At 45.7% G+C, this 23372-nt stretch overlaps 1 protein-coding gene and 1 non-coding gene across 2 annotated transcripts; both read right to left on the bottom strand.

Annotated features, from left to right (window-relative positions):
* Nucleotides 1-8876: 8876 nt before the first annotated feature.
* TRNAI-AAU (transfer RNA isoleucine (anticodon AAU)) lies at nucleotides 8877-8981 on the bottom strand. The gene is made up of 2 exons: nucleotides 8944-8981; nucleotides 8877-8912 (listed from the first exon to the last, which is right to left on the bottom strand). It is a non-coding gene; the product is annotated as a tRNA-Ile (tRNA).
* A 1818-nt stretch (nucleotides 8982-10799) lies between these two features.
* On the bottom strand, nucleotides 10800-20659 carry PRSS16 (serine protease 16). Its single transcript, XM_049857151.1, has 12 exons — nucleotides 20590-20659; nucleotides 20347-20513; nucleotides 19240-19339; nucleotides 18971-19100; nucleotides 17361-17484; nucleotides 17004-17081; nucleotides 16868-16915; nucleotides 16279-16566; nucleotides 15251-15392; nucleotides 12837-13016; nucleotides 12612-12757; nucleotides 10800-12355 (listed from the first exon to the last, which is right to left on the bottom strand). Exons 1-12 carry the CDS (start codon nucleotides 20657-20659, stop codon nucleotides 12287-12289), a joined length of 1542 nt encoding a protein of 513 aa, XP_049713108.1. The 3' UTR covers nucleotides 10800-12286.
* Between the last annotated feature and the right edge of the window lie 2713 nt (nucleotides 20660-23372).

Below are 23372 nucleotides of genomic sequence, written 5' to 3'. Positions count from 1 at the left end.
GTTGGAGGAAGGCCTTCAGCTGTCTTGGGTAGGTGAGGCTGACACAGAATTTTAGTGTGGTGTGAGGCCCACGAAGCTGTGGATAGTCTAAAGATTAAATCTTTCCCTCAGAAGCAATTCTTTGTGGGGCCAAGGATGATCCAATCTTCTCTCAGAATCAGTTCGTCATTGATTTGAAAGCCCATTTAACTGAACTTGTCTTTGGTCTGGGATAGAGTCATTACCCCAAAACTATGAAGGACAAGCAGTTAAGATGTTGGATTTAAAAACCAGCAGCATATAGGTGGAATTATGTTTTTGTGTGGCTATTTATCTTGTCTAAAATGCAGAAATAAATTGTTCATCAAATTGAATTGTTGTGAAACCCAAATCTTTCAGAAGAATGGTGGACTACCCCCAGTTTTGTTTTGAGTTCCTATGCTTATCAGGCCTCCTTGTCCTCATTCACCTCTGAACTGAGTCCAATCTGTTTAAATTGTATTTCCAACACCCTCAAAACTTTTATGCTTATATTGTGCAATTTTAGGTCAAAGAATCTGTGAGCTCCCTATGCACAGGGTGCTGATTTACCCTAGTCTCCTCAAATGGTCCAGTCTGCATGTTCAGAAATGCTGGATGTGATGTGAGAAAGTTGTTACACTTGATACCTGCTGATGAGAAAGCTGATCCCAAACAGTGTGAAGGAAAAAAAAAGTTAAAAAGCCTCTTGTGCTGATAGTAGAAACTAATCTGAAAGTGAGGGATGTCCTGGAGTAAAATCACCACAAAGTTATGGTAAAGCAAGAAGAAAGACTCCAGTTGGCATATGTTCAAAGAGGCAAGAGTGGGAAACAGACAAGCATGCTGCCAGAACCATGTCTGGTCCAGCCAAGAGATGTTACAGAATCATCAGTATATATTAGCATTACAAATGCATAAAATCAATAAAAATTTCACCTTTTCAGACTGGCTAAAAACTGCTAAATATATGATTCTACAATTTTAATTGCCTTATTTAATAATCGTTGGTAAAGATTTCAGTAATGACAGTCAGGAGGGTCTTCACTGGTCCAAAAAATCTTACTATTTTGTACATGCGTACATGCTAATAGACAAATGTAACAGTGGAAAATATGTGGGTCTTTTGTGCTCTATTTAAGACTTGTTTATGTTAAAGTTTCCCTAAAAGATGTTTTCCAAGATTGTCCTAGCTATTGTTTTTATACCTCAGGACCCAGTTGATATGTCCTTAGGAGTCCACCTCCAGCTAGGTCACATTTTTTATAATCAAGGGCAGGGAATAATGGCTCCAATTTTAATCCCTAAGTCAGAGTAACCCCATCCCCTTTACCTCTTCTGCCACCATACTTACCTACGATAACCTTGGTACAGTAGGAACCTGAGGCATGAAATTCAGTCACATCTGAACTTAATGCATTGTTATAGGAAAGGGAAAACCAATAATCTTTCTAGATCTCATTTTCATCATCTGCTAGACGAGAAATGTAAGCCAGAATGATCCTTAGAAGGTAGGATGGTGAGGCTTCATCTTACATTCTTTGTATATGTTATCAGGAAAGACTAGTCCCTGGAAATGGTCATTATGCTTGGTGAAGTAGAGGGTCAGTGAAAAAGAGGAGGACCCTCAATGAGATGGATTGACACAGTGGCTGCATGTGATAGTTAAGATTGTGTGTTAACTTGGCTGGGCCATGATTCTCAGTGTTTTGGCAGTCGGGTGATATTGTGATCACTTCTCCGTTGAGGGATGATATGTGATCACCCCTATAATGGAGTCTGCTGTGAGTAGCCAAGGGGAATTCCTTGGGCGTGTGGCCTGTATCAAGTTTGGGTGTAATTTCTGGCAGGGCTCAGGGGCTTTTGCTCTTTCTAGATTCTGCAGCTGGCTCCTGTTTATCTGGCCTCCAGTTCTTGGGACTTGTGCTAGCAGCTTACCTGTGGTCTTGCTGGCTGATCTTAGGATTCATTGATCTTCACAGCCCGTGAGCAACAGCCCTGCTCTCTGACTTTCCGATATTAGGTTCACCAGCCCCTCAGCTGTGTAAATCAGAAGAAGCCTCTATCCTGACCCATGAACTTGGGACATTACAGCCTCTACAACTGCTTGAGCCATTTCCTTGAAACGAATCTCTATATATTTATACACTTCACTGGATTTGCTTCTCTAGAGAACCCAGCTTAAGGAATTTAGTATGAAGAGTGGTTCTAGGGAAACAAAATTGTAAGGATGAATTTTCTAAATTGGTTCTCAAGACTGTTCAGTCTTAAAGATGTTGCTGACCTGCTTCAAGTAGTAAACAGTGCACTGTTAATCCATGGTGTGAGGTGGCAATTGTAATACCCAAAATATCATCACCAATAGATCAGATATTAGTGAAAGATGAGGCTCTGGGTAATTGCATGTATGATACCTTTCGACAATTTTGTCATAATGAGAATAAGGAAGCTCGTTGGTTGGTCCTACTTTTGCTAGACAAACTATTGAAAGAAAGAGATGAGCTCAGGGCTTCAGAGTCAAAGCTCAAGTGCCACATAAACAAGCCCAAAGTTTCCACTTGTGGTTTGAAAGAAAGCCTTATTTCTTGTAGTGACATAGCTGATATTGCCAAAAACCAATCCCAGACTCTTATTGTAAGAGTAGCTGAATTACAGCACCAACTCAACAGCCAAACTTGAGAGCTGTCTGAAGTTAAAGTGAGGGCATTGATTGGGAAGAAATGGGATCCTGAAACCTGGGATAAGGACATGTGGGCAGGTAACCAGGAAGCTGGGCAGATAATCAGGAAGCTGGAGACACTGAGCCCCTAAATTTCGTTGACTCACTCCTGCCAACAGAAGCATTAGTCCCTCTACTCCCCTCTAATGAGATTAATGCAGCTGCATCTAAAGCAACTTTGTCTGAATAATTGCTTGGGATTTCACCTGAGGCAGACGCTTTATAAGACAATGCTGAATGTTCTCAGAACATTCCTGATTTTGGCTTCTTGACCTATAACTAGACTTAAGTCCCAGTAAACCCCAAAAGGTGAAGTACAAAGTGTAACCCAGGAGGAGGTATGCTACACTCAGAAAGAACTGCTTGACTTTCCTAATATGTACCAACAGAGACATGAGGAACATGTGTGGGACTGGCTATTAAGGGTGTGGGATAATGGTGCAAGGAACATAAAGATGTATCAGTCTGAGTTGACTTATATGAGCTCACTAAGTACACATTCTTCATTTAATGTTTTAGCTCAAGAAGTTAGGAAAGGATCTAATAGTTTATTTGGTTGTGTTGCTGAAGCATGGATTATGCTGTGGCCTACACTAAATCAAGTTGGAGTACCAGACTTGCCTTGGTGTACTGTAGGAGACGGAATCCAAAGGCTTAGGGAAATTGGCATGCTAGGGTGGATTTATCGGGTTAGACCCACAAACCCACCTGTGGAGTGCCCTGATGGTACGGAACACATTTGTGAATTTTCCCTAACTGAATTAAGACACCTAACTACAATGAGGCTTACTGAAGTTCATGGTGGTAGGGGCTAAGCGGCAGCACTCAATTGACAAAGACAAGGTGGGCATGGTTACCATAATGGACAGCAGAATCAAAGCAGTAATCAGAATAGTCTGAGTTGTATGGACTTCTGGCATTGGCTACTTAGTCATGGTGTCCCTAGGGGTGAAATAGATAGGAAATCTACTAAATATTTACTTGATCTGTACAAGAGGATGAATTCTAGGTTAAGTGAGCAGCAGTATAACTTGAATCACCAGAATAGAAAGGCACAGCCCCTCAATCAATTCCCAGACTTGAGTGAATTTAAAGACCCAAAACCCCTTGATTGAAGGGAAGGCCAGGTCCCATTGAGGAAGGACTTCAATACACTGCCAAAAACTTATACTGTTAATCTTTCTCCTAGCCTTCCCCAAAGGAATCTACAGCCTTTTACAAGAGTGACTGTTCATTGGGGAAAAAGAAATAATCAGACTTTTCAGGGATAATTGGATACTGGCTCTGAGCTGACACTAATTCCAGGGACCCAAAAAGTCACTGTGGCCTACCAGTCAGAGTGGGGGCATATGGAAGCCAGGTTGCTAATGGAGTCTTAGCTTATGTAAGTCTCACAGTAGGTCCAGTGGGTCCCTTAACTCATCCTGTAGTGATTTCCCCAGTTCCAGAATGCATAATTGGAATAGACATACTCAGCAACTGGCAGAAGCACCACACTGGATCCCTGACAAATGAAATAAGGGCTATTATGGTAGAAAAAGAAAAATTGAAGCCATTAGAACTGTCCCTACCTAGGAAAATAGTAAACCAAAAGCAATACCACATTCCTGAGGAATTGCAGAGATTACTGCCACCATGAAGGACTTCAAGGGTGGTGATTCTCATAACTTGCCTATTTGGTCTGTGCAAAAACAGATGGATCTTGGAGAATAACAGTGGATTATTGAAAACTTAAGCAGGTGGTGACTCCAATTGCAGCTGTTGACCCAGATGTAGTCTCATTGATTGAGCAAATTAATACATTTCCAGGTACCTGGTATGCAGCTATTGATCTGGCCAATGCCTTTTTCTCCATACCTGTTTCAAAGGACCAGCAGAAGAAATTTGCCTTTAGCTGGCAAGGCTAGCAATACACCTTCAGTTGCTTACCTCAGAGCTACATCAGCTCTCCAGCCTATGTCATAATTTAGTCCAAAGGGACCATGATCGCCTTTCCCTTCCACAAGACTTAACACTGGTCCATTACATTGATGACATTATGCTGATTGGACCTAGCAAGGAAGCAGTGTCAATGACTCTGGACTTACTGGTAAGACATTTGTGTGCACAAAAATTCAGGCATCTTCCACCTCAGTAGAATTTCTAGGGGTCCACTGGTGTGGGGCATGTGAGATATTCCTCCCAAAGTGAAGAAAAAGTTAGGGCCTCTGGCTCCTCCCAAAACTAAAAAGGAGGCACAATGCCCAGTGGGCCTCTTTGGATTTTGGAGGCAACATATTCCTCATCTGGGTGTGCTACTCTGGCCTATTTATCAAGTGACTCAAAAAGCTGCTAGTTTTTTGTGGGGCCTAGAACAAGAGAAGGCTTTATAGCAGGTTAAGGCTGCTGTGCAAGCCACTCTGCCACTTGGGCCACATGATCCTGTGGATCCAATGATGTTTGAAGTGTCCGTGGTAGATAGAGATGCTGTTTGGAGTCTTTGGCAGGCCCCTGTTGGAGAATCACAACGCAAACCCTTAGGATTTTGTAGCAAAGCCCTGCCATCCTCTGCAGAGAACTACTTTCATTTTTAGAAACATCTTTTGGCTTGTTACTAGGCCTTAGTAGAGACTGAATGCTTAACCATGGGACTCCAAGTCACCATGCAGCCTGAGCTGCCCATCACGAACTGGGTGTTGTCTGACCCACAGTGTCATAAAGTTTGACATGCACAGCAGAACTCCACCATTAAGTGGAAGTAGAATATGAGATCAGGCCCGAGGAGGACCCGAAGACACAAGTAAGTTGCATGACGATGTGGGCCAAATGCCAACATGGGTCTCCACTACTGTCACATTACCTTCCATCTCCCAGTCTGCACCTATGTCCTCAGGGGGAGTTCCTTATGATCAGTTGGCTGAAGAAGAGAAAACTTGTGCCTGGTTTATAGATGGTTCTGCAGGCACTACTCAAAAGTGGGCAGTGGCAGCACTACAGCCCCTTTCTGGGACCTCCCTGAAGGACAGTGGTGAAGGGAAATACTCCCAATGGGCAGAACTTTGAGCAGTGAACCTGGCTGTTCACTTTGCTTGGAAGGATAAATGGCCCTTTGTATGACTGTATATTGATTCATGGGCTGTGGCCAATGGTTTGGATGGACAGGGACTTGGAAGGAATATGACTGGAAAATTGGAGACAAGGATTTCTGGGGAAGAGGTCTATGAACAGACCTCTCTGAATGGGCCAAAGAAGTGAAGATATTTGTGTCTCATGTGAATGCTCACCAAAGGATGATCTCAGCAGAGGAGGATTTTAACAATCAAGTAGATAGGATGATGCATTCTGTGGAAACCACTCATCCTCTTTCCCTAGCTACTCCTGTCATTGCTCAATGGACTCATGAACAAAGTGGCCATGGTGGCAGGGTTGGAGGTTATGCATGGGCCCAGCAACATGGACTTCCACTCACCAAGGCCGACTCGGCTATAACCACTGCTGAGCGCTCAATCTGCCAGCAGCAGAGACCAACACTGAGTTCCCAGTATGGCACCACCCCTTGAGGTGATCAGCCAGCCACCTGCTGGCAAGTTAATTACATTGGACCACTTCCATCATGAGAAGGGCAGTGTTTTGTTTTTATTGGAGTAGACACTTACTCTGGATATGGATTTGCCTTCCCTGTATGCAATGCTTCTGCCAAAACTACCATCTGTGGACTTACAGAATGCCTGATCCACTGTCATAGTATCCCATACAGCATTATTTCTGATCAAGGAACTCACTTCACAGCAAATGAAGTGCAGCAGTGGGCCTGTGCTCATGGACGTCACTGTTTTTTACCATGTTACCCATCATCCTGAAGCAGGTGGCTTGATAGAAAAATGGAATGGCCTTTTGAAGACACAATTATGGAGCCAGCTAGGCAGCAATACCTTGCATGGTTGGGACAATGTTCTCCAGGAGGCTGTACTGTATATGCTCTAAACCGGCATCCAATATATGGCCCTGTATCTTCCACAGCCAGGATTTGTGGGTCCAGGAATCAAGAGGTGGATATGAAAGTAGCAACACTCACTATTACCTCTAGTGATCCACTTGCAAGATTTTTGAGTCCTGTTCCTACAACCTTATACTCTGCAGGTCTAGAAGTCTTAGTTCCAAAGGGAGGAATGCTTCCACCTGGAGACATATCATTAATTTCATTGTACTGGAAGCTAAGAATGCCATCTGGCCACTTTGGACTCCTTGTGTCTCTGGATCAACAGGCAAAGAAGGGAGTTAACATACTGGCTGGTGTGATTGATTCCAATTACCAAGAGGAAATCGGATTTATATTACATAATGGAGGTAAAGAAGAGTATGTCCAGAATGCAGGAGATCCCTTAGGGCATCTCTTAGTACTACCATGCCATGTGATTAAAGTCAAAGGAAAACTACAGCAACCTAATTCTGACATGACTTCTAATGGACCAGGAATGAAAGTTTGGGTCACCCCACCAGGCAAAGAACCACGACCAGCTGAGGTGCTTGCTGAGGGCAAAGGGAATACAGAATGGGTAATGGAAGAATCCCCCCCCAAAAAACCAAACCTGTTCCCCTTGAGATAATTCAGACTCATTGTGACCTTATAGGACAGAGGAGAACTGCCCCGTAGAGTTTCCAAGGAGAGCCTGGGGGATTTGAACTGCTGACCTTTTAGTTGGCAACCATAGCGCTTACCCATTACGCCACCAGGGTTTTCACAGTGGAAGAAGGTAGTTCTAAATACCAGTTACAAATTTAACAGGCTGCAAGAATCAATAGATAGATAGCAAATAGAAATCCAAAAGATTAACATTAAAACTTCAGTATTAGACAACTCAATAGAAAGTCGTGGGAGCAGAATTGAGGCAATGGAAGTCAGAATTAATGAGATTGAAGATAAAGCACTTGACATCAGTTTGAGAAAAAATCAGGTGAAAGAATTAAAAAAAAATTAAGAAACCCTAAGAATTATGTGGGACTCTACCAAGAGGAGTAACCTACAAGTGATTGGAGTACAAACAGGGAGGGATAACAGAAAATACAGAGATAATTGCTGAAGATTTGTTGGCAGAAAACTTCCCTGATATCATGAAAGACGAGAAGATATCTATCCAAGAAGCTCATTGAACCCCACACAGGATAGATCCCAAAAGAAAGTCACTATGACATATTATAATGAAACTTGCCAAAACCAAAGGTATTGAGAAAATTTTAAGAGAGGCTAGGGTAAATGAAAAGTCATCTGCAAAGGAGAGTCATTAAGACTAAGCTTGAATTACTCAGCAGAAACCATGCAGGCAAGAAGGCAATGGGATGACATATATAACCCCTTGAAGGAAAAAAAAATTGCCAGCCAAGAATTCAGCAAATGTTTTCAGCAAAACTATCTCTCAAATATGGTGGTGGAATTAGGACAATTAAAATATTTTTAAAATGAGTCTTCCACATGTCGAATCAGTCTTTAGAATGTTCAAACCAAGCTTTGTTAAGAAACTGTGTTGAGAAAATTATTCACGTGTCATTTTAAAAATCTTGTTTCATTTTTCAATGAACTAGTGAAGGCCCAAAGCCCTGGCGGCTCAGTGGCTAAGAGGTCAGCTGCTAACCAAAAAGGGACAGTTCTACTCTGTCCTGTAGGGTCGCTATGCGTGGGAATGGACTCAACAGCAATGGGTTTTTGGAGAAGACCCATTGTGGAAGTGGGGATGTTTTTATTTTCTTTTCACTTGGAAACGATCCAAAGAGTTCAGTTTTCCGAACTAAATCAACTTCCCAATGGAGAGAAATACTGTCCCTTTGCTCTATAGATGGAAATCAACACGAGGACCTAAGACTGGAGGAAAGAAACTCATCAGGAATGTCTGATCAAATAAGTGTCTCAGTTCAGATCCTCTAAATTTCAGCGAGGAATTTCTCGCAGACTTTGATTGAGACCTTACCTCGGAGTGGACCTGAGACCGTGAGGGCCCTCGCCTAAGTAGAAAACCTAAACCAACCCACTTCCGTCGAGTCGATTCCGACTCATGGCGACCCTATAGGGCAGCGCAGAGCTGCCCGATTAGGGTTTCCAAGGCTGTAAGTCTTCACTGAAGCAGACTGCCACATCTGTCTCCCGTACCTGAGTATAAAGGGAATGAAAAAGAGAACCTTTCCAGCTTGGCCCGTACGGGGACCGAACCCGCGACCTTGGCGTTATTCGGGGACCGAACCCGCGACCTTGGCGTTATTAGCACCACGCTCTAACCAACTGAGCTAACCGGCCACACGTCGAACGTTGGTTTTCCTCTTTAGAGAATATAAACCACCACCAAACGGTATTGTCTCTTTAAATTTTCTGGGAAAAACAAACCAAAAAACCTAAAACAACAAAAAGGAAACTTTTTTTTTCTTTTAAATCTCTGCATTCTTCCTATTTCCACCTCCCCCGCCACGGGGAAAGGAATAAGAAAAAGAGAAAAGCTTTTCATTTGGCCGGAATGAACCCTGCCTCTCGCGGGTAAACTTAGTCTTTCCCAAACGGCCAATTCTGATCCGAGAATATTCAGATCAGCGTCCGGAACCCGGCTTCCTTCCTGCTCCCCTGGGGAGGCCCGGGGCAACGCGAAGCTGCTCTGAGGTCGCGGCGGGCGGTTCACGGAACTGGCTACGCACGCTCCGAGTACTCTGCTGCAGCCCCGGGGTGCGGATTATTCTCCGTTCCTGGAGAGCATTCTGGGAGGGTCCACTCGTCTGCAGCTTGGCCTCGGGGTGCTTCCCGGTCATCGCGACCCCGACATGCTTCTGGCCCAGGGCGGGAAGGTGAAAAGACTAGGGGACTGTCTCTCTCCTGAACTCTGACCCTCCCCTTCTGGGGGCAGAACCCAAACCCCCAAATCAAGGCCAAGTGTCGCCAGACTTACTGGTCTGACAGAGGCTGGAGAAACCCCAAGAGTATGGTCCAGGTCACCCTTTTAGCTTAGTAATGAAGTCACTCCTGAGGTTCACCCCTCAGCCAAAAATTAGTCAGACCTATAAAACAAAATGAGACTAAATGGGCACACCAGCCAAGGGGCAAGGACGAGAAGGCAGGAGGGTGATATGGAACCTAAGGTCAAAATGGGAGAGTGTTAACTTAGCGCGGGTTGGCAACCAATGTCACAAAACAATATGTGTATTATTTGTTTAATGAGAAGCTATTTTGCTCAATAAACCTTCATCTAAAGTACAATTTTTTTAAAAAGGCAAAGATGAGAAGATAAGGGGGCAGGGAGCTCAATAAACCTTCATCTAAAGTACAATTTTTTTAAAAAGGCAAAGATGAGAAGATAAGGGGGCAGGGAAACTAGAGTACTGGAAATGGAACAAACTGAACACAATTAAAGAGAATGTTGACACATTGTGATACATGTAACTAAATGTCCCCCCAAATTTTGTGTGGAAATTGTCAAATGGGATCCTGACTTGCTATGTAAACTTTCACCAAAAACTCAATAATGTATTATTAAAAAAAAAAAACAAAAAAAACCAAGACCAAGTGTCAACAGTAGCATCAAGAACCATCCCACTTCCCTACTTGTCTTTTCCTCCACCACTTCTGCCAACACACACACTTCCCATGATAACCTGGTAGTGCAAAAAAGAACTCTGGGAGTCATATTTAGATGAGTGGGTTTTTATAGGAGTTTTATGAACTTCGTCACTGTGAGATGGTTGATAACATGCTGATATTACATAGTTCTCATCTGCAAAATGGACTATAAAATTCTAGTTAATGTATTGATTAAATAAATATTTTTGAATGTCTATTAAGTGCCGGAAATCTGGTGGAGTAGTGGTTAAGAGCTACGGCTGCTAACCAAAAGATTCGCAGTTGGAATCCAGCAGGTGCTCCTTGGAAACTGTATGGGGCAGTTCTACTCTGTCCTATAGAGTCGCTATGAGTCGGTAATCAACTCGATGGCAGTGAGTTTGGTGACAGTTTGATTAAGTGCCAGATACTATCCTAGGTGATGAGGACTTAGAAGTAAATGGTAGACAAAACTCATTTTCTTTACGAAGCTTACAATTACACAGGATATGAAATAATTTAGAAGATTACACAATGTGAGAAATTACGAAAAATGCTTTGGAGAAAAATGAAGCTGGAAATGAAAAAGAGGAGTGCTGGGAATTACTGAGTTTGCTGTTTTCGGTATAATCTCTCTTACATCTGAAGAGCTCAAACCGTAATTCTGTAAATAAACATTGGTTAGAAAATGGCACAAAATACTTCTAACTAAAATGAGCTTAGGCAAGTCAGGAACCAAGTTCTGATGTATTGGAATCAGGTGCTGGTTATTTATTCAAAACTCATTGTAGACATGAAAATAAGAGTGTCACTGGTGCCACAATGTGGTGTCTTTAACATGGAAAAAAATCCTCCCTACTCAGTCTCCATGATTCGTTACTTCCTCCTTTTGGTGGCTGCTGCTTAGAATGATGAAACATGGCACTGTGGAGGTGGCTAAAACAGGCTAAGCAGGCACCCTTGAAATCAGGCCCACCCTCCCAGGAGCTGGGATGTCCCCATTAGGAAGGCTTGGTCAGAACCCAGGGTTGGGAGCTAGAAATGCCTGTGAGTGACTGATTTGACTATGGGAGGAAGGCTAAAAGAGAGTGTCAGAGAAGGACAAAGTTTGGGTGATGAGCAGAGGAAGGAATAGAGAGAGAAAGGAAGCACATCAGAGACAGGCAGAGCCTCAGGGAGGCAGAGAAACTGAGAAGACAATGAAGGAAAGCATTAGGGAAAGCCTTAAGAGAGGGAAATAGAGATAGAGGGTGACTAGAAGAGACACAGAGATCAAGAATGAAGGTGGAGAGTAGTGGAGATAGCCAAGGGCAGAGGAAGAGAGAGAGAAAGAAGGAAGAAGAAGGAGAGCGGAAGAGAAGTGAAAAGAGGAGAGGAGGGGTGAAGAGAAGAGGGGAAAGGAAAGGACAGAATAAGAGGGAGAAAGACACTGTGACTGAGCGACAGGCACAGAGACACAGGCTGTGAGACAGAGAAATAGACAGACTAAGACACACAGAGACAGAGACAAAGATAATCAGAGAGAGAGAAAGCAACTGAGAGAGACAAATAGAGATAGAGACCAGATAGAGGGGAAGAGACTGAGGGAGAAGGACACAGTGAAAGAACGAGTGAGAAGCAGAGGCCGGAGGCCGGGTTAGGGTCTGAGGTTGAGAGAGAGACACACACGGCAAAGGGACCAGCCCCGGAGCTGGAGTGGCAGGACTTGACCTGGAATCTGATTAGCAGGGGAAGGGCACCAGCATGAGAAGCCTCATTTCTTTGACATTTGACATTCAAAATAACAAATTTACCATGAGAATAATCATCAACTTATATTTATATAACTATTTGTTTATAAGAAAGCACTTTAGAGTTGGGAGTGAGGACTTCTGCAGACAGGATTCAGTTGTATTCAGAACAAGTGATGATTCCCAATTCCTGACAATTTCCTTCTTCAAAACAAGCTGTTTCCTTTTGTGGAATGAATGAATGCATCCACGACTGAAGTGGCCACACAGGAAGTGGCAAGGTTGTGAACCTCAGGCTCCATCCCTAACCTGGCTCTCCTTTGTCAGGGTCAACCAGGTCTGTAGCTGCTGGAAGATCTTCTGTGGGGAGAATTTTGAAAGTCAGACACCAGCACCAAGTGAGGGTCAAAACCCATTGCCGTGGAGTTGATTCCAACTCATAGCGACCCTACCGGACACAACAGAACTGCCCCATGGGGTTTCCAAGGAGTGGCTGGTGAACTGGAACTGCTGACCTTTTGGTTAGCAGCCAAGCTCTTAACTACTGAACCACCAGGGAGAGGGCAAATTAATATGTCAACGAAACACAAATTATCCAGAGCTTTCCTTCTCTCACCTGGCGTGCTAGACGGAGGCTGGGGGAGTCTGAGGGTCTCTCAGTTGCCATGTCCAAGCAGTGGGAGGCGTTAGGGATGAGAACGGCTGACTCGAAGGGTCCCAAAGACTGTGTTACACTTAGCACATGCCAGGGATCTGCGTCCCCTGAAAATAAAGGAGAAGATGGTGTGTTGAGCTGGGAATAGGTGTAGGCTTAGGAACCAGGTTCTGGTGGTATGCTCACCATTAACGAACAGTACTTGGGTGGCCCTCGGGGTCTGGCCACCATAGTAGGAATTCGTCTGGGCTATGGCCTGGGCTACTGATGAGGCTGAGAGGCCGAAGACCTGCTCACAAAGACCTAGCTGGGAGGGCAGTGCTGGGAGCTGGGAGAAAGGGCATCTCGGGTCCTCACAGGTGATATCTGTGGAGGAAGATAACTGTTAAGTATGTGGGAAAATGCCACTCTCACTTAATAATAATTTAAAGAGCTTTCCTCAGTGATGACCAAGAAAGCCCCCACCCCTCCTTTCAATGAGCTTATATTCCAAGGAGCGAGACAAACACACCCCAGACAGTGACAGCCCAGATGATCAGGGCTGTGCTAGAGAAAGGCCAGGCATCAGGTAACCCAGAGGGAGCATGAGGGGCTCAGAGTTGGCATCTTGCAATAAATAAGACCTTAAGAAATTAGCATGAGTGAGCCAAGCAAAGAGGGAGAAGTGAAAAGGCATAATAGAGGAAACAGCACGTGCAAGCGTCTGGAGGTAAGAGGGAGACTGAAGTGCGTAAAGCACAAATTGGGCCATGCCTCTCTTGCTTAAAATCTATAGCTCTCATGTGTTTTTAGGGTAAATCTAACCTCTTTAGCCTCACATTCATTCCTTCCTTCACCATTTATTGAGCACGTACTATGTGCTCAGCTATATGTTGGGCAATATTAGGCATACTATACGGTCACTATGAATTGGAATTGACTCGATGGCAATGGGTTTTTTTGGTTTTTATTAGGTACACAATGACAACCAAGACAGCCTCAGGCTCTGCTGTCACAGGACACAAGTCCAGAAGGGGAGATGAGCAATAAGGAATTTACGATGACAGACCATGGAAAGTAAGAAGAACGAGGAGACATTTTGTGTATGCATGTGTGTGTACACGTGTGTGTGTGTGTGCAAGCACGCACCTTAGCATGAGAGATCAGGGAAAGCTTCCTGAGGAGGGGCCATCTCGTGTTGAGACTTGAAGATGAATAAACTGTGTTAAGAGGGGAAGATGAGTAATCCAAACAGAGGGAACAACATGTGCAAAGTCTATGAGAGGTTAGGAAGGATGACTTCTTGTTGTATTTGGCCAAGTCAATTCTGACTCATAACGACCCTATAGAGTAGACCTGCCCCACAGGGTTTCCTAGGCTATAATCTTTATGGAGCAGATCACCAGGTCTTTTCTCCCATGGAACCCCTAGGTGGTTCAAACCACCAACCTTTCAGTTAGCAGCCAAGTCCTTAACCACTGCACCACCAAGGCTCCTTAATGACTTATTAGAGGGTTAAAATATGTAAAGCTTTATAATAATAATAACAGTAACAAAAGCAAGCACTTACGGAGAACTTAATCTACATCAGCATTATTCTAAGCATATTATATATATTACCTCCTTTAATCCTCAAAAAACCCTATGAAAGAAGCACTGTTATTTACCCCATTTTACAGATGTGGAAACTGAGGCATAGACAGGTTAAGTCATTTGCTCAAGTTTGCCCAAGGCCACATAGCTAGGAAATGGTGAAGCTAGAATTTGTACCTTTTGCTTTTAACCATCATCTTCACTGCCTCTAGGAGGTTTTGAACTTTACTGTGGGTTAGAGTGGCCAGATTTAGCAAATAAAAAAACAGGATGTACAGTTAAAACTGAATTTCAGATAAACAGCAACAAAACATATTTTTATTATTAGTACGTCCTGTGCAATATTTGGAACATACTTGTACTAAAAAGCTACTTGTTGTTTATCTGAAATTCAAGTTTAACTGGGCATCCTGTATTTCATCTGGCAATCCTACCCTGGGGTCACTGGTGAGCCATGTAAAGGTTTTGGAGCTGAGAAGGGACAAGGGCATATTTAGAAAGATCTCTCTGGACACTGTACAGAAGGTGGATTGAGGGGTAGAGTGAAAACCTGGAAACCAGGGAGGAGGCTGAGGCAGGGATCTAGGCAGGAGAGCATGGGGGGGATAGGAAAAGGCAAGGAGAGGACTGGAGAGTTACTTGGCATGCAGAGTGGGCAGGATTCAGTAACTGACAGGTTACAGGGGTAATGGGAAGAGGCATCCAAAACAACACCAAGGTGTCTAGCCTGGTGAGTGGGAGCAGACTGGGGCCATCCCCGGGATGGGGACACAGAAGAAGACAGGTTGAAGGGGAGATCATGCATATTGAGGCCTGAGCGTGTGTGTGGAGGCAGATGAAGGCTAAGTACACAAACACTAGTATGGCTGTCTGCTCTCCAGTCCCACACTAGCAGGCTATCCAAGGCCCAGGAGTCAGGCTGGTTTTCGTATGGAAATGATAGCGAGTCCAGACCACCTGTGAGGTGGTCCATCTGGGCATAGCACAGGATATATGCTCTGGGAATGGGGGTTGGACAAGTCACTCACAGAAGCCGAACTCCGTACATGTCTGGTACAACCACTGCCGGTCACCCACACCAGACCCTTGAGGTTCTGTGTTCTTCAGCTGTGCCACTGTCTCTGCTCGGGAAGTGCTTAAACACCTCTGTCCCAGGCTACGCATCACAATCTGAGGACAATATACACACACATACATACATATCCTGCTCCACCACACCCATCCCCAGGCTACACCAGGGTCTGGAGGCCTGGATTCCCACAAGTTAAGGACCATAAGTCAAAAGGTGGGTTCTTGGGTTCTCCTGGGAGTCAGTGGTCACAGGGGATGGGTTCCAGGGTCCTTGTGAGCCAAAGTACTGCTTGACTAGGACCCTATGATCTATGAGACCTTGAGTAAGTGATAGTATCTTGGACCTGTTTCCTTACCTGTAGGTGGTGATAATAGTGCCTATGTCCTAGAACTACCGTATGAATTCAGTGAAATAATACATGTGAAGCATTTGGCACGGCACCTGGCCCAGTGCCAGACAGTGACAGTTGGATTCCAAGACTGGGGGCCAAAGTCCCTAGGAAAACTCTGTCCCCAGGGCTACATTTTTCCGCGGAAGAACGACCAAAAACAAAAAAACCCCACCAAACATGCTGTTTATTCCAGCTCACAGCCTGTAAGACAGAGTAGAACTGCCCCATAGGGTTTTCAAGGAGCGGCTGGTGGATTTGAACGGCAAGTTATTAGCAGCCAAGTTATTAACCACCACGCCACCAGGGCTCCAGGAGAGAACAGATAACAGAATAGATAATCATAGATAAGATAATATAATCATAGGTAATAGTCATAGCCAAAATTAATATTTGCATACTGCAAGCCAGACTTCCTGATAAGCTCTTTACATACCATCTCATTTCACCTTCCGGAAGGCACCATTTCATCCCTATTCTACAGGTGAGAAAACTAAGGCTCAGAGGGGGTTTTCGCTTGCGCAAGATCACACGCCCGAGGGCAAGCAGAAAGCCTCGTCTGCAGACTCCTCTCTGCTGCCCCCGTGAGTTCTCACCTGCGCTGCCCTGCGCAGGCCGCGATAGGGTGCCGTGAGGCCGCGATCGGCCCCGCCCACGAGGAGTCCGCACAGCTGTCGCACGCTCAGTGGCGCCCCCGCCTGCCCGTTGTACTGCACGGTGCCCCCCACCAGCGCCTGCAGAGCCTCCAGCAGCTCCGCCTGGTCCTCAGCACGGCTCAAGCGTCCGCACGCGCCCAGCTCCGTCCGTAGCGCCGCCTGGGCCTCCCCGCCGGCGCGCAGCCGCCGCTCCGTCTCCGCGAAGGCAGCGGACGCCGCCGACCAGCACTACGGGGAGCGAGAGACGTGGCCAGCGAAGACCCGGGCCCAAGCCGAGGCCGGCCTAGGCCTAATGCGCCACCTTCCCTTCTGAGCCCCGCCCCTGTCGGGGAGCCTCCCGCTATGATGCCCCGCCCCCACTCCTTCTCAGACCCCGCCTCCTTCCAGGACCCGCCCACCTCCCGGGGATTCCCTCTATCCCGCAGCCCCTGGTGCCTCGGAGGCTTCACCTTTCTTCTATGGCCCCTCTCCCCGGCTTCCAACGCCTCTGCTCGCCCCAGTTCCCCTCGGACTAGTTCCTACATCCTACCTCCGGGGATCCGCCAATCGCTGTGTTCATTAAGCTTCTGGACACCACCTGTGGACGGACCTCTGGAGAAGGATCAGTGGACCGCAACTACTGGGACCCTCCTTCTCCTCCCCCATCCGCAGCCCGCCGTCCTTACGTTATTATACTCCGAGAAATCCAGCACCGCGCGCACAGGGGCCGAAGAGGCGACCGAGGCGAAAATGAGATGCGGGAACTGAGGCAGGAGAAAAAAGTCAGGCTGAGGGACTGGGACCCCCGTATCCTCCTTCCCCCACTGCGCCCTTCTGCTGTTTGGGCGGGGATTCTTTTTGAGTCACTCATTCGTTGTGTAATCTCAGACAAGCCCCTACCTTCCATGCGCCAGGTTCTTGCGAAGATAGCTTAAGGAAAGTTTTCTGGGGTGGGGGTAGGGTAGGGTATTCCTGTTATTTGACAGGAGGACCCCGGAGGCCGAGTTCCCTCCCCCCAGCCCTCCCGGAGAAGCCTGGGGGACCTTCAGCCGGGCCCAGGCGGCCAGGGAGCCTGCATAGGAGCCTCCAAAGCAGATCCAAGGGCTAGAGGAGGAGACGTTGAAGAGGCGGGAGAGTGCGAGGTGGGCAGAGGCCACGTCAGCCAACCTGGGATCAGAGGGAAGGATCGATTGGTCCTCACCCCTGGGAATCCCTGAAGATCCCCGTACTGTACAGGCCCGGAAACCAGAGACCCATAGACATGAATAGGAGGAGTTTGGCCAGAAGCCTGGATTTCCAGGACCCTCACGGTGTATTTCTGAGTATTCCCCACTCCCATATACTTCTCCGTATGTGTGCCTAGGCCAGGGGAGACCCTGCTGCCCTCTGGGAATCCTCTGCCCTCCTTCCCTTCCAGGCTAGGCGGGAGAGGGAAAGTCTCCAAGGCAATTTAAATGTGAACCTGGCAAATTTGGAGACGGATGGGAGCAGTCAAAGAGGACATCGAAGAGGAGGAAGAAGAGGAGAACAGATCCTAGGCTGGATAGGTGAGAAAGTATGGGGGGAAGGGAGAGACACAAACAGAAAGAACTAGAGATAGATGTTTGGATATGTCTAACATCCTCCTTCCCATCCTGAAGACTTTCTTTTCTACCCAGCTTTTCTGAAATGATTTTCAGTTAGTGTCATCCTGCTGCAGTTTGAAACCAGTATGGCTTGTGGAAAAGATTGAGACATGGAAAGAAAGAGCCATACAGGTAATGAGACACGGATAAGATAGTGAGATGGAGACAAGAAAGAGACAGAGACAGGCAGAGAGAAACTGAGACAGAGAGTTACATAGAGAGATACCAAGCAGGGAAGAGAGAGAGAGAAAAAAGTGCCACGAAGAACAATAAAGCAGACTGAGTGAAGAAGGAAAGGTGTGTGTGTGCGGGTGGGGTGGGGTGGGGTGGGGTGGGGTGGGTGGGGGGGTGGGGTGGGGGGTGGGTAGGTGGGTTAATATGAGTAGAGCGCATTGAAGAAGATAAGGGAGGGAGCCATGTGACTATCTGGGGTTAGCCCATTCCTTACAGAGGCAAGAGTTCAAAAGCTCAAGGCAGGAATGTGCCTCTAAATTTGGAGAACATCAAGGATTTCCTGGGAGTGTGAGAGAATGAAGTCAGAGAGTTAACTGGGGGGCCAGAGCCAATCCTATCTATGGCCACTGTAAAGACTTTGGCCTTTACTCTGTGTGAGATAAGAGACACGAGAGAGATTTGAGTTAGGGAGGGTCACAATCTAGTTTCCAGTCTAACAGAATCACTTGCACTTCAGTGTGGAGAACAGACTGAAGTGGGCAAGGGCAGAAACAAGGAAACCCGTGAGGAGGCTATAATCCAGGTAAGAGATGCTAGGTGGTCTGGACCAGTCAGCCACAGTGAGAAAATAGCCTATTTCAGACAGTGAGACAGAAACAGACATGATACAGTTTAAGAGGAAGATACAGACAGGGAGAGACAGAAAGAATAAGACACCATGAAAGAAAGAAGACCGTACCAGAGGCTCAGGGATAGACTTTGGGCAGTGGGGAAGAGAGATACAGATGCAGAGATGCCAAGATATAAACATCCCCAGTTCTGTGATCCCAAAGACTTGCCCTACCCCTACTCACGCATGGCGACTGGACAAGAAGCGGAGCTGAGCCATGTCCAGGCCCCTGACAGGTATACTCAGGCCATAAAATCTGTGTTCCAAACCTACCACCAGGGCCCCCAAGGCCGGGGCCAGGGCTGCAGGGTGACCTGTGAAGAGTGCAGGAGAGGGCGGGGGAGATGCCAACTGGGTGTAAGCCCTTGCACCCCACAGGTCTCACAACATTGCAATACGCAGCTCCCCTGCCTGGCCCCACCAACTTCCCCAGCCATATCTTTCCCCCCTTACCTCTCATCACTGAGCCAGGTCCAAGACTGCCCTCACCCCCAAGATACAGGAATACGGGTCCATCCTGGCCAGTCCAGTGTTGGTCATTCACCCAGTACCGCTAACAGGTGGAATAGGGAGAAAGAAATGGTGTTGTGAGAGTCCTGACCTATTCCCACCCCCTCATTCTGGCCTCTCACCCTAACAGATCTCTCTTTACTTACTAAGTAATTTGTGAAATGGGCTTGTTTATTTATGTGTTTGCTTCCTTCCTGTTTATCTCCTCATCTAGAGTGTAAGATTAATATTAACAGATATTTTTGTCTACTTTTTTACTAATATCTCCAGGATTGAGCAGAGTGGCTGGCACATGGTAGGCACTTGCTAATTATTGAAATAATAATTGTAGAATAAGTAACAAATGAGGATAGATTTAGGAGTAAGGCCTAGGTGGGATGACCTCTGGAGACTGTATGAAGTACACACTGAATGATGGTGAATTTGTTCATTCATTCAGCAGATATTTTGAGTGCCTGTTGTGTGCCGGTCTGTGTACTAGGAACTGGAAGAAGTGGCCAGAATCAACGCTAGGCAACTGCTTGATTGGAGGTTACAGTTTAGAGGGGGAGATGTGCAATAAATATAAATATAACAATAAATATAGTAAAAGACTTCTTCCTGGTAGTGGGTACCAGGAAGAACATAACAAGGTAATTCCATGGAGAGGGACTAAGTGTGTAAAGAAACTACATAGAATGGTCAGAGGGGATACTTGAGCTGAAATCTGAAAAATGAGTCAAATTCAGCTATGAGAAGATAAAGGGAAGTGCACACCAGATAGAGGGGACATCAAGGGCAAGGTTCTGAGGCTGGAAAGAGTTGGCGTGGCCCAGGTAAAGGAAGGACTTGCACGTGTGGGCCAAGTAAGCTTTGGGGTGGTGGTGAGGAAGCAGGCAGGGATGAGCTCAGAGAGGCTGAGGTAGAAAAAAAGGGAAAGAAAATAGAGAGTGATGGATACTGAGGGTCAAAGAGAGAGGAGACTGAAAGATAGAGTGAGGAGGAGACTGATGGCCAGTCTAGGAGAGGGCAGAGGAGACAGTGGACTCTACCCCCCACTCCTGGCTTCACCTGCAGGAAAGATCGTCTATCAGATGTGTTGAAGGGGTCCAGCAGCTGCTCCAGCCAGCCCTCTTTTGGGAGGGCCTCAGCACCCTGGCCCAGGCTCAACCCTAGGTTTGGGCCAGAGCTCTCCTGAAGCTGCTGAGTGTGCTCACCCAGGCGCCTAAGAAGGGAGGCTGTGGGACACGGAGGGGAGGAAGTCAGGCCAGGCCCTGTTAGCATTCCAGGCCTGCCTCCTCTTCCTCCTCCTACCTGAACCTGAGGGTCCCAAGAAGGAAACCAGGAGCAGAAAGCCCAGCCACAGAGCAGGCCCGACAGCCATGCTGTTCAGTCCTCTCTGCAAGGGCTTCAGGTGCTTTGTTCTGCCCTACCCACTGGGGGCTTTTATCACATCCTCAGAGGCTGGGCTCTAAATTCATCATCTTTCATCAGGAGTTCAGATTTCTTTTCAGACGCCTCCAGGGCAGGTCAAGCTTCTCTAGGAACTGCTAAAGCGGGACAGGGACGCCAGGGATGCTGATGAGGCACCGGAATATCCAGTTTCTTCTCTCTGCTCCTGATTCTCCCAACTCTCTGCCCCTGATTCTCCCAACTCTCTGCCCCTCAGCCTGTCTTCCCTCTGTCCCTTAGTATGCCCTCACTCTCCTTCAGTCTTCTCCCTCTTTTCCTTGGACTTCCCTTTCTAGCCTAATTCTGCTCCTCATTGTCCTTCAGTCTCCGCCTCTCCTTCAGTCTCTGCCTCGGTACCTCTTCTTGGACCCACAGTTGCCCACTTACTCTCAGACTTCCTTTCTATGCCCCTCGGCATACCTTCAGTACCCCTGCTTGCCATAATAGTCTCTCCTCTCTGTGTTCCCCAGTTCTTCCACCTCTCTTTAACCTTCTCTCTACTCCAGCCTCTCTCCCTGTTCCGAAGTCTCTCCCTGTCTATTTTGCAGTCTCCCTATTTTCTGTTCCTTATCACTGCCCCTCACCCCCTCTAGCCCACAATCTCACCATTCTATTTAGACTCCTTATGGTTCTTTGAACACACCAGGCTTGCTCCTGCCTCAAAACTCATACTCTTGTTCCCACTCTCTGGATTGCTATTTCTCCATGAATCCACATGGCATGCTCCATCACTTCAATCATATCTTTACTCAGGTTTCATCTGTCCACAAAGGTCTTCCATGATCATCTTTTTAAAAATTGCCAAACTGGTGCCCTCCTCTATTCCTCTTCTTGCTTCATTCTTCTTCACAGCGCTTATCACTATCAGATATATTATGCATATTTTATTTCTTTGTGTGGTTCATCATCTGTCTCCCTGACTAGAAAGTCAGGTCATGAGGGCAGGGGTTTTCATCTCTTCTGCCCTTTGCTAAATGCCTAGTTCCTATTTACAACACGTATATTTGGGTGACACAATTCAATCCACAACAACATGTTAAAATTATAACTAATCTTTTAAGAAACTTCAAAATGTTCTCTAACATGGTTGTATCATTTTACATTCCCACCAGCAGTGTATGAGAGTACCAATTTCTCCACATCCTCAACATCACAGGTTATTATCTGTGTTTCCTTGTAGGTGTGATGTGGTATTGCATTGTGGTTTCATTTGTACATTCCTAATGATTATGATGTTGAGCATCTTTTCATGAGCTTATTAGCCATTTGTATGTCTTCTTTGGAGAAATGTCTATTCAAACCTTTTGTTTTAAATTTGGCGGTTTATATTATTATTATTGATTTGTAAAAGTAGCATTATGTATTCTGAATATAAGTCTTTCGTGAGATACATGATTCACAGATATTTTCTCCCAGCCTGTGGCTTATCTTTTCATTTTACTAATGGTGTCTTCTGAAGTGCAAAAGATTTTAATTTTGATTTAGCCAAGTTTGTCAATTTTTTGCTTTATGGATAGTGCTTCTGGTGTTATATCTAAGAATTCTGCCTAACCCAAGGTCACAAATATTTTCTCCAATGTTTTCACCTAAAACTTTTATAATTTAAGCTCTTACATTTAGGTCTATGATCCATTCTGAGTTAATGTATGCTTTAAGGTAAGGCTTTAAACTCATCTTTTTGGGTGTGGATATCCAATAGTCCCTGTACTGTTTGTTGAAAAGACTATCCTTTCCATGTTGAATTACCTGAGCATCTTTTTTTTTCTTTAAATAATTTTTATTGTGCTTTAAGTGAAAGTTTACAAATCAAGTCAGTCTGTCACATATAAGCTTATATACACCTTACTACATACACCCATTTACTCTCCCCCTAATGAGTCAGCCCACTCCCTCCTTCCAGTCTCTCCTTTCATGACCATTTTGCCAGTTTCTAGCCCTCTCTACCCTCCCATCTCCCCTCCAGACAGGAGATGCCAACACAGTCTCAAGTGTCCACCTGATACAAGTAGCTCACTCTTCATCAGCACCTCTCTCCTACCCACTGTCCAGTTCCTTCCATGTCTGATGAGTTGTCTTCAGGAATGGTTCCTGTCCTGGGCCAACAGAAGGTTTGGGGACCATGACCGCCGGGATTCCTCTAGTCTCAATCAGACCATTAAGTCTGGTCTTTTTATGAGAATTTGGGGTCTGCATCCCACTGTTCTCCTGCTCCCTCAGGGGTTCTCTGTTGTGCTCCCTGTCAGGGCAGTCACCTGGACATCTTTGTAAAGAAAAATCATCAGTTGGTTATGAATCAGAAGATTCTATGTTTCACTCTGACTGGCTAAGTATCTTAGAGGAAAAAAAATTAATTCCTAGTTGTCATTTACAGAAATTGATTTGATTTTCTAAAATAAATATCTTTGGAGGTAAAAAAAAAAAAATACTATTAGCTTAATTTTGTCAATATTTTTTCTTTGATTTATCCTTTAAAATGTTTTTAAAATAGCTCTTTATGAACAACAGAGTTCTACAGTCTGCTAGGACAGATTCTGCTTTAGACGTTGTCTTCAGTTGACTTCATCCATAGCCAGATGGATTTCCTTTGCATACTGGCCCTAAATAAGAGGTACTTATTCTTCCTTGTGGGAAAAAAGCTGCTTAAA

The sequence above is a fragment of the Elephas maximus genome, chromosome 1 (assembly GCF_024166365.1).
Source record: "Elephas maximus indicus isolate mEleMax1 chromosome 1, mEleMax1 primary haplotype, whole genome shotgun sequence".
NCBI lineage: Eukaryota > Metazoa > Chordata > Mammalia > Proboscidea > Elephantidae > Elephas > Elephas maximus.
The sequence above is the reverse complement of the archived record's forward strand: the minus strand, read 5'-3'. Positions and strand labels throughout refer to the sequence as shown.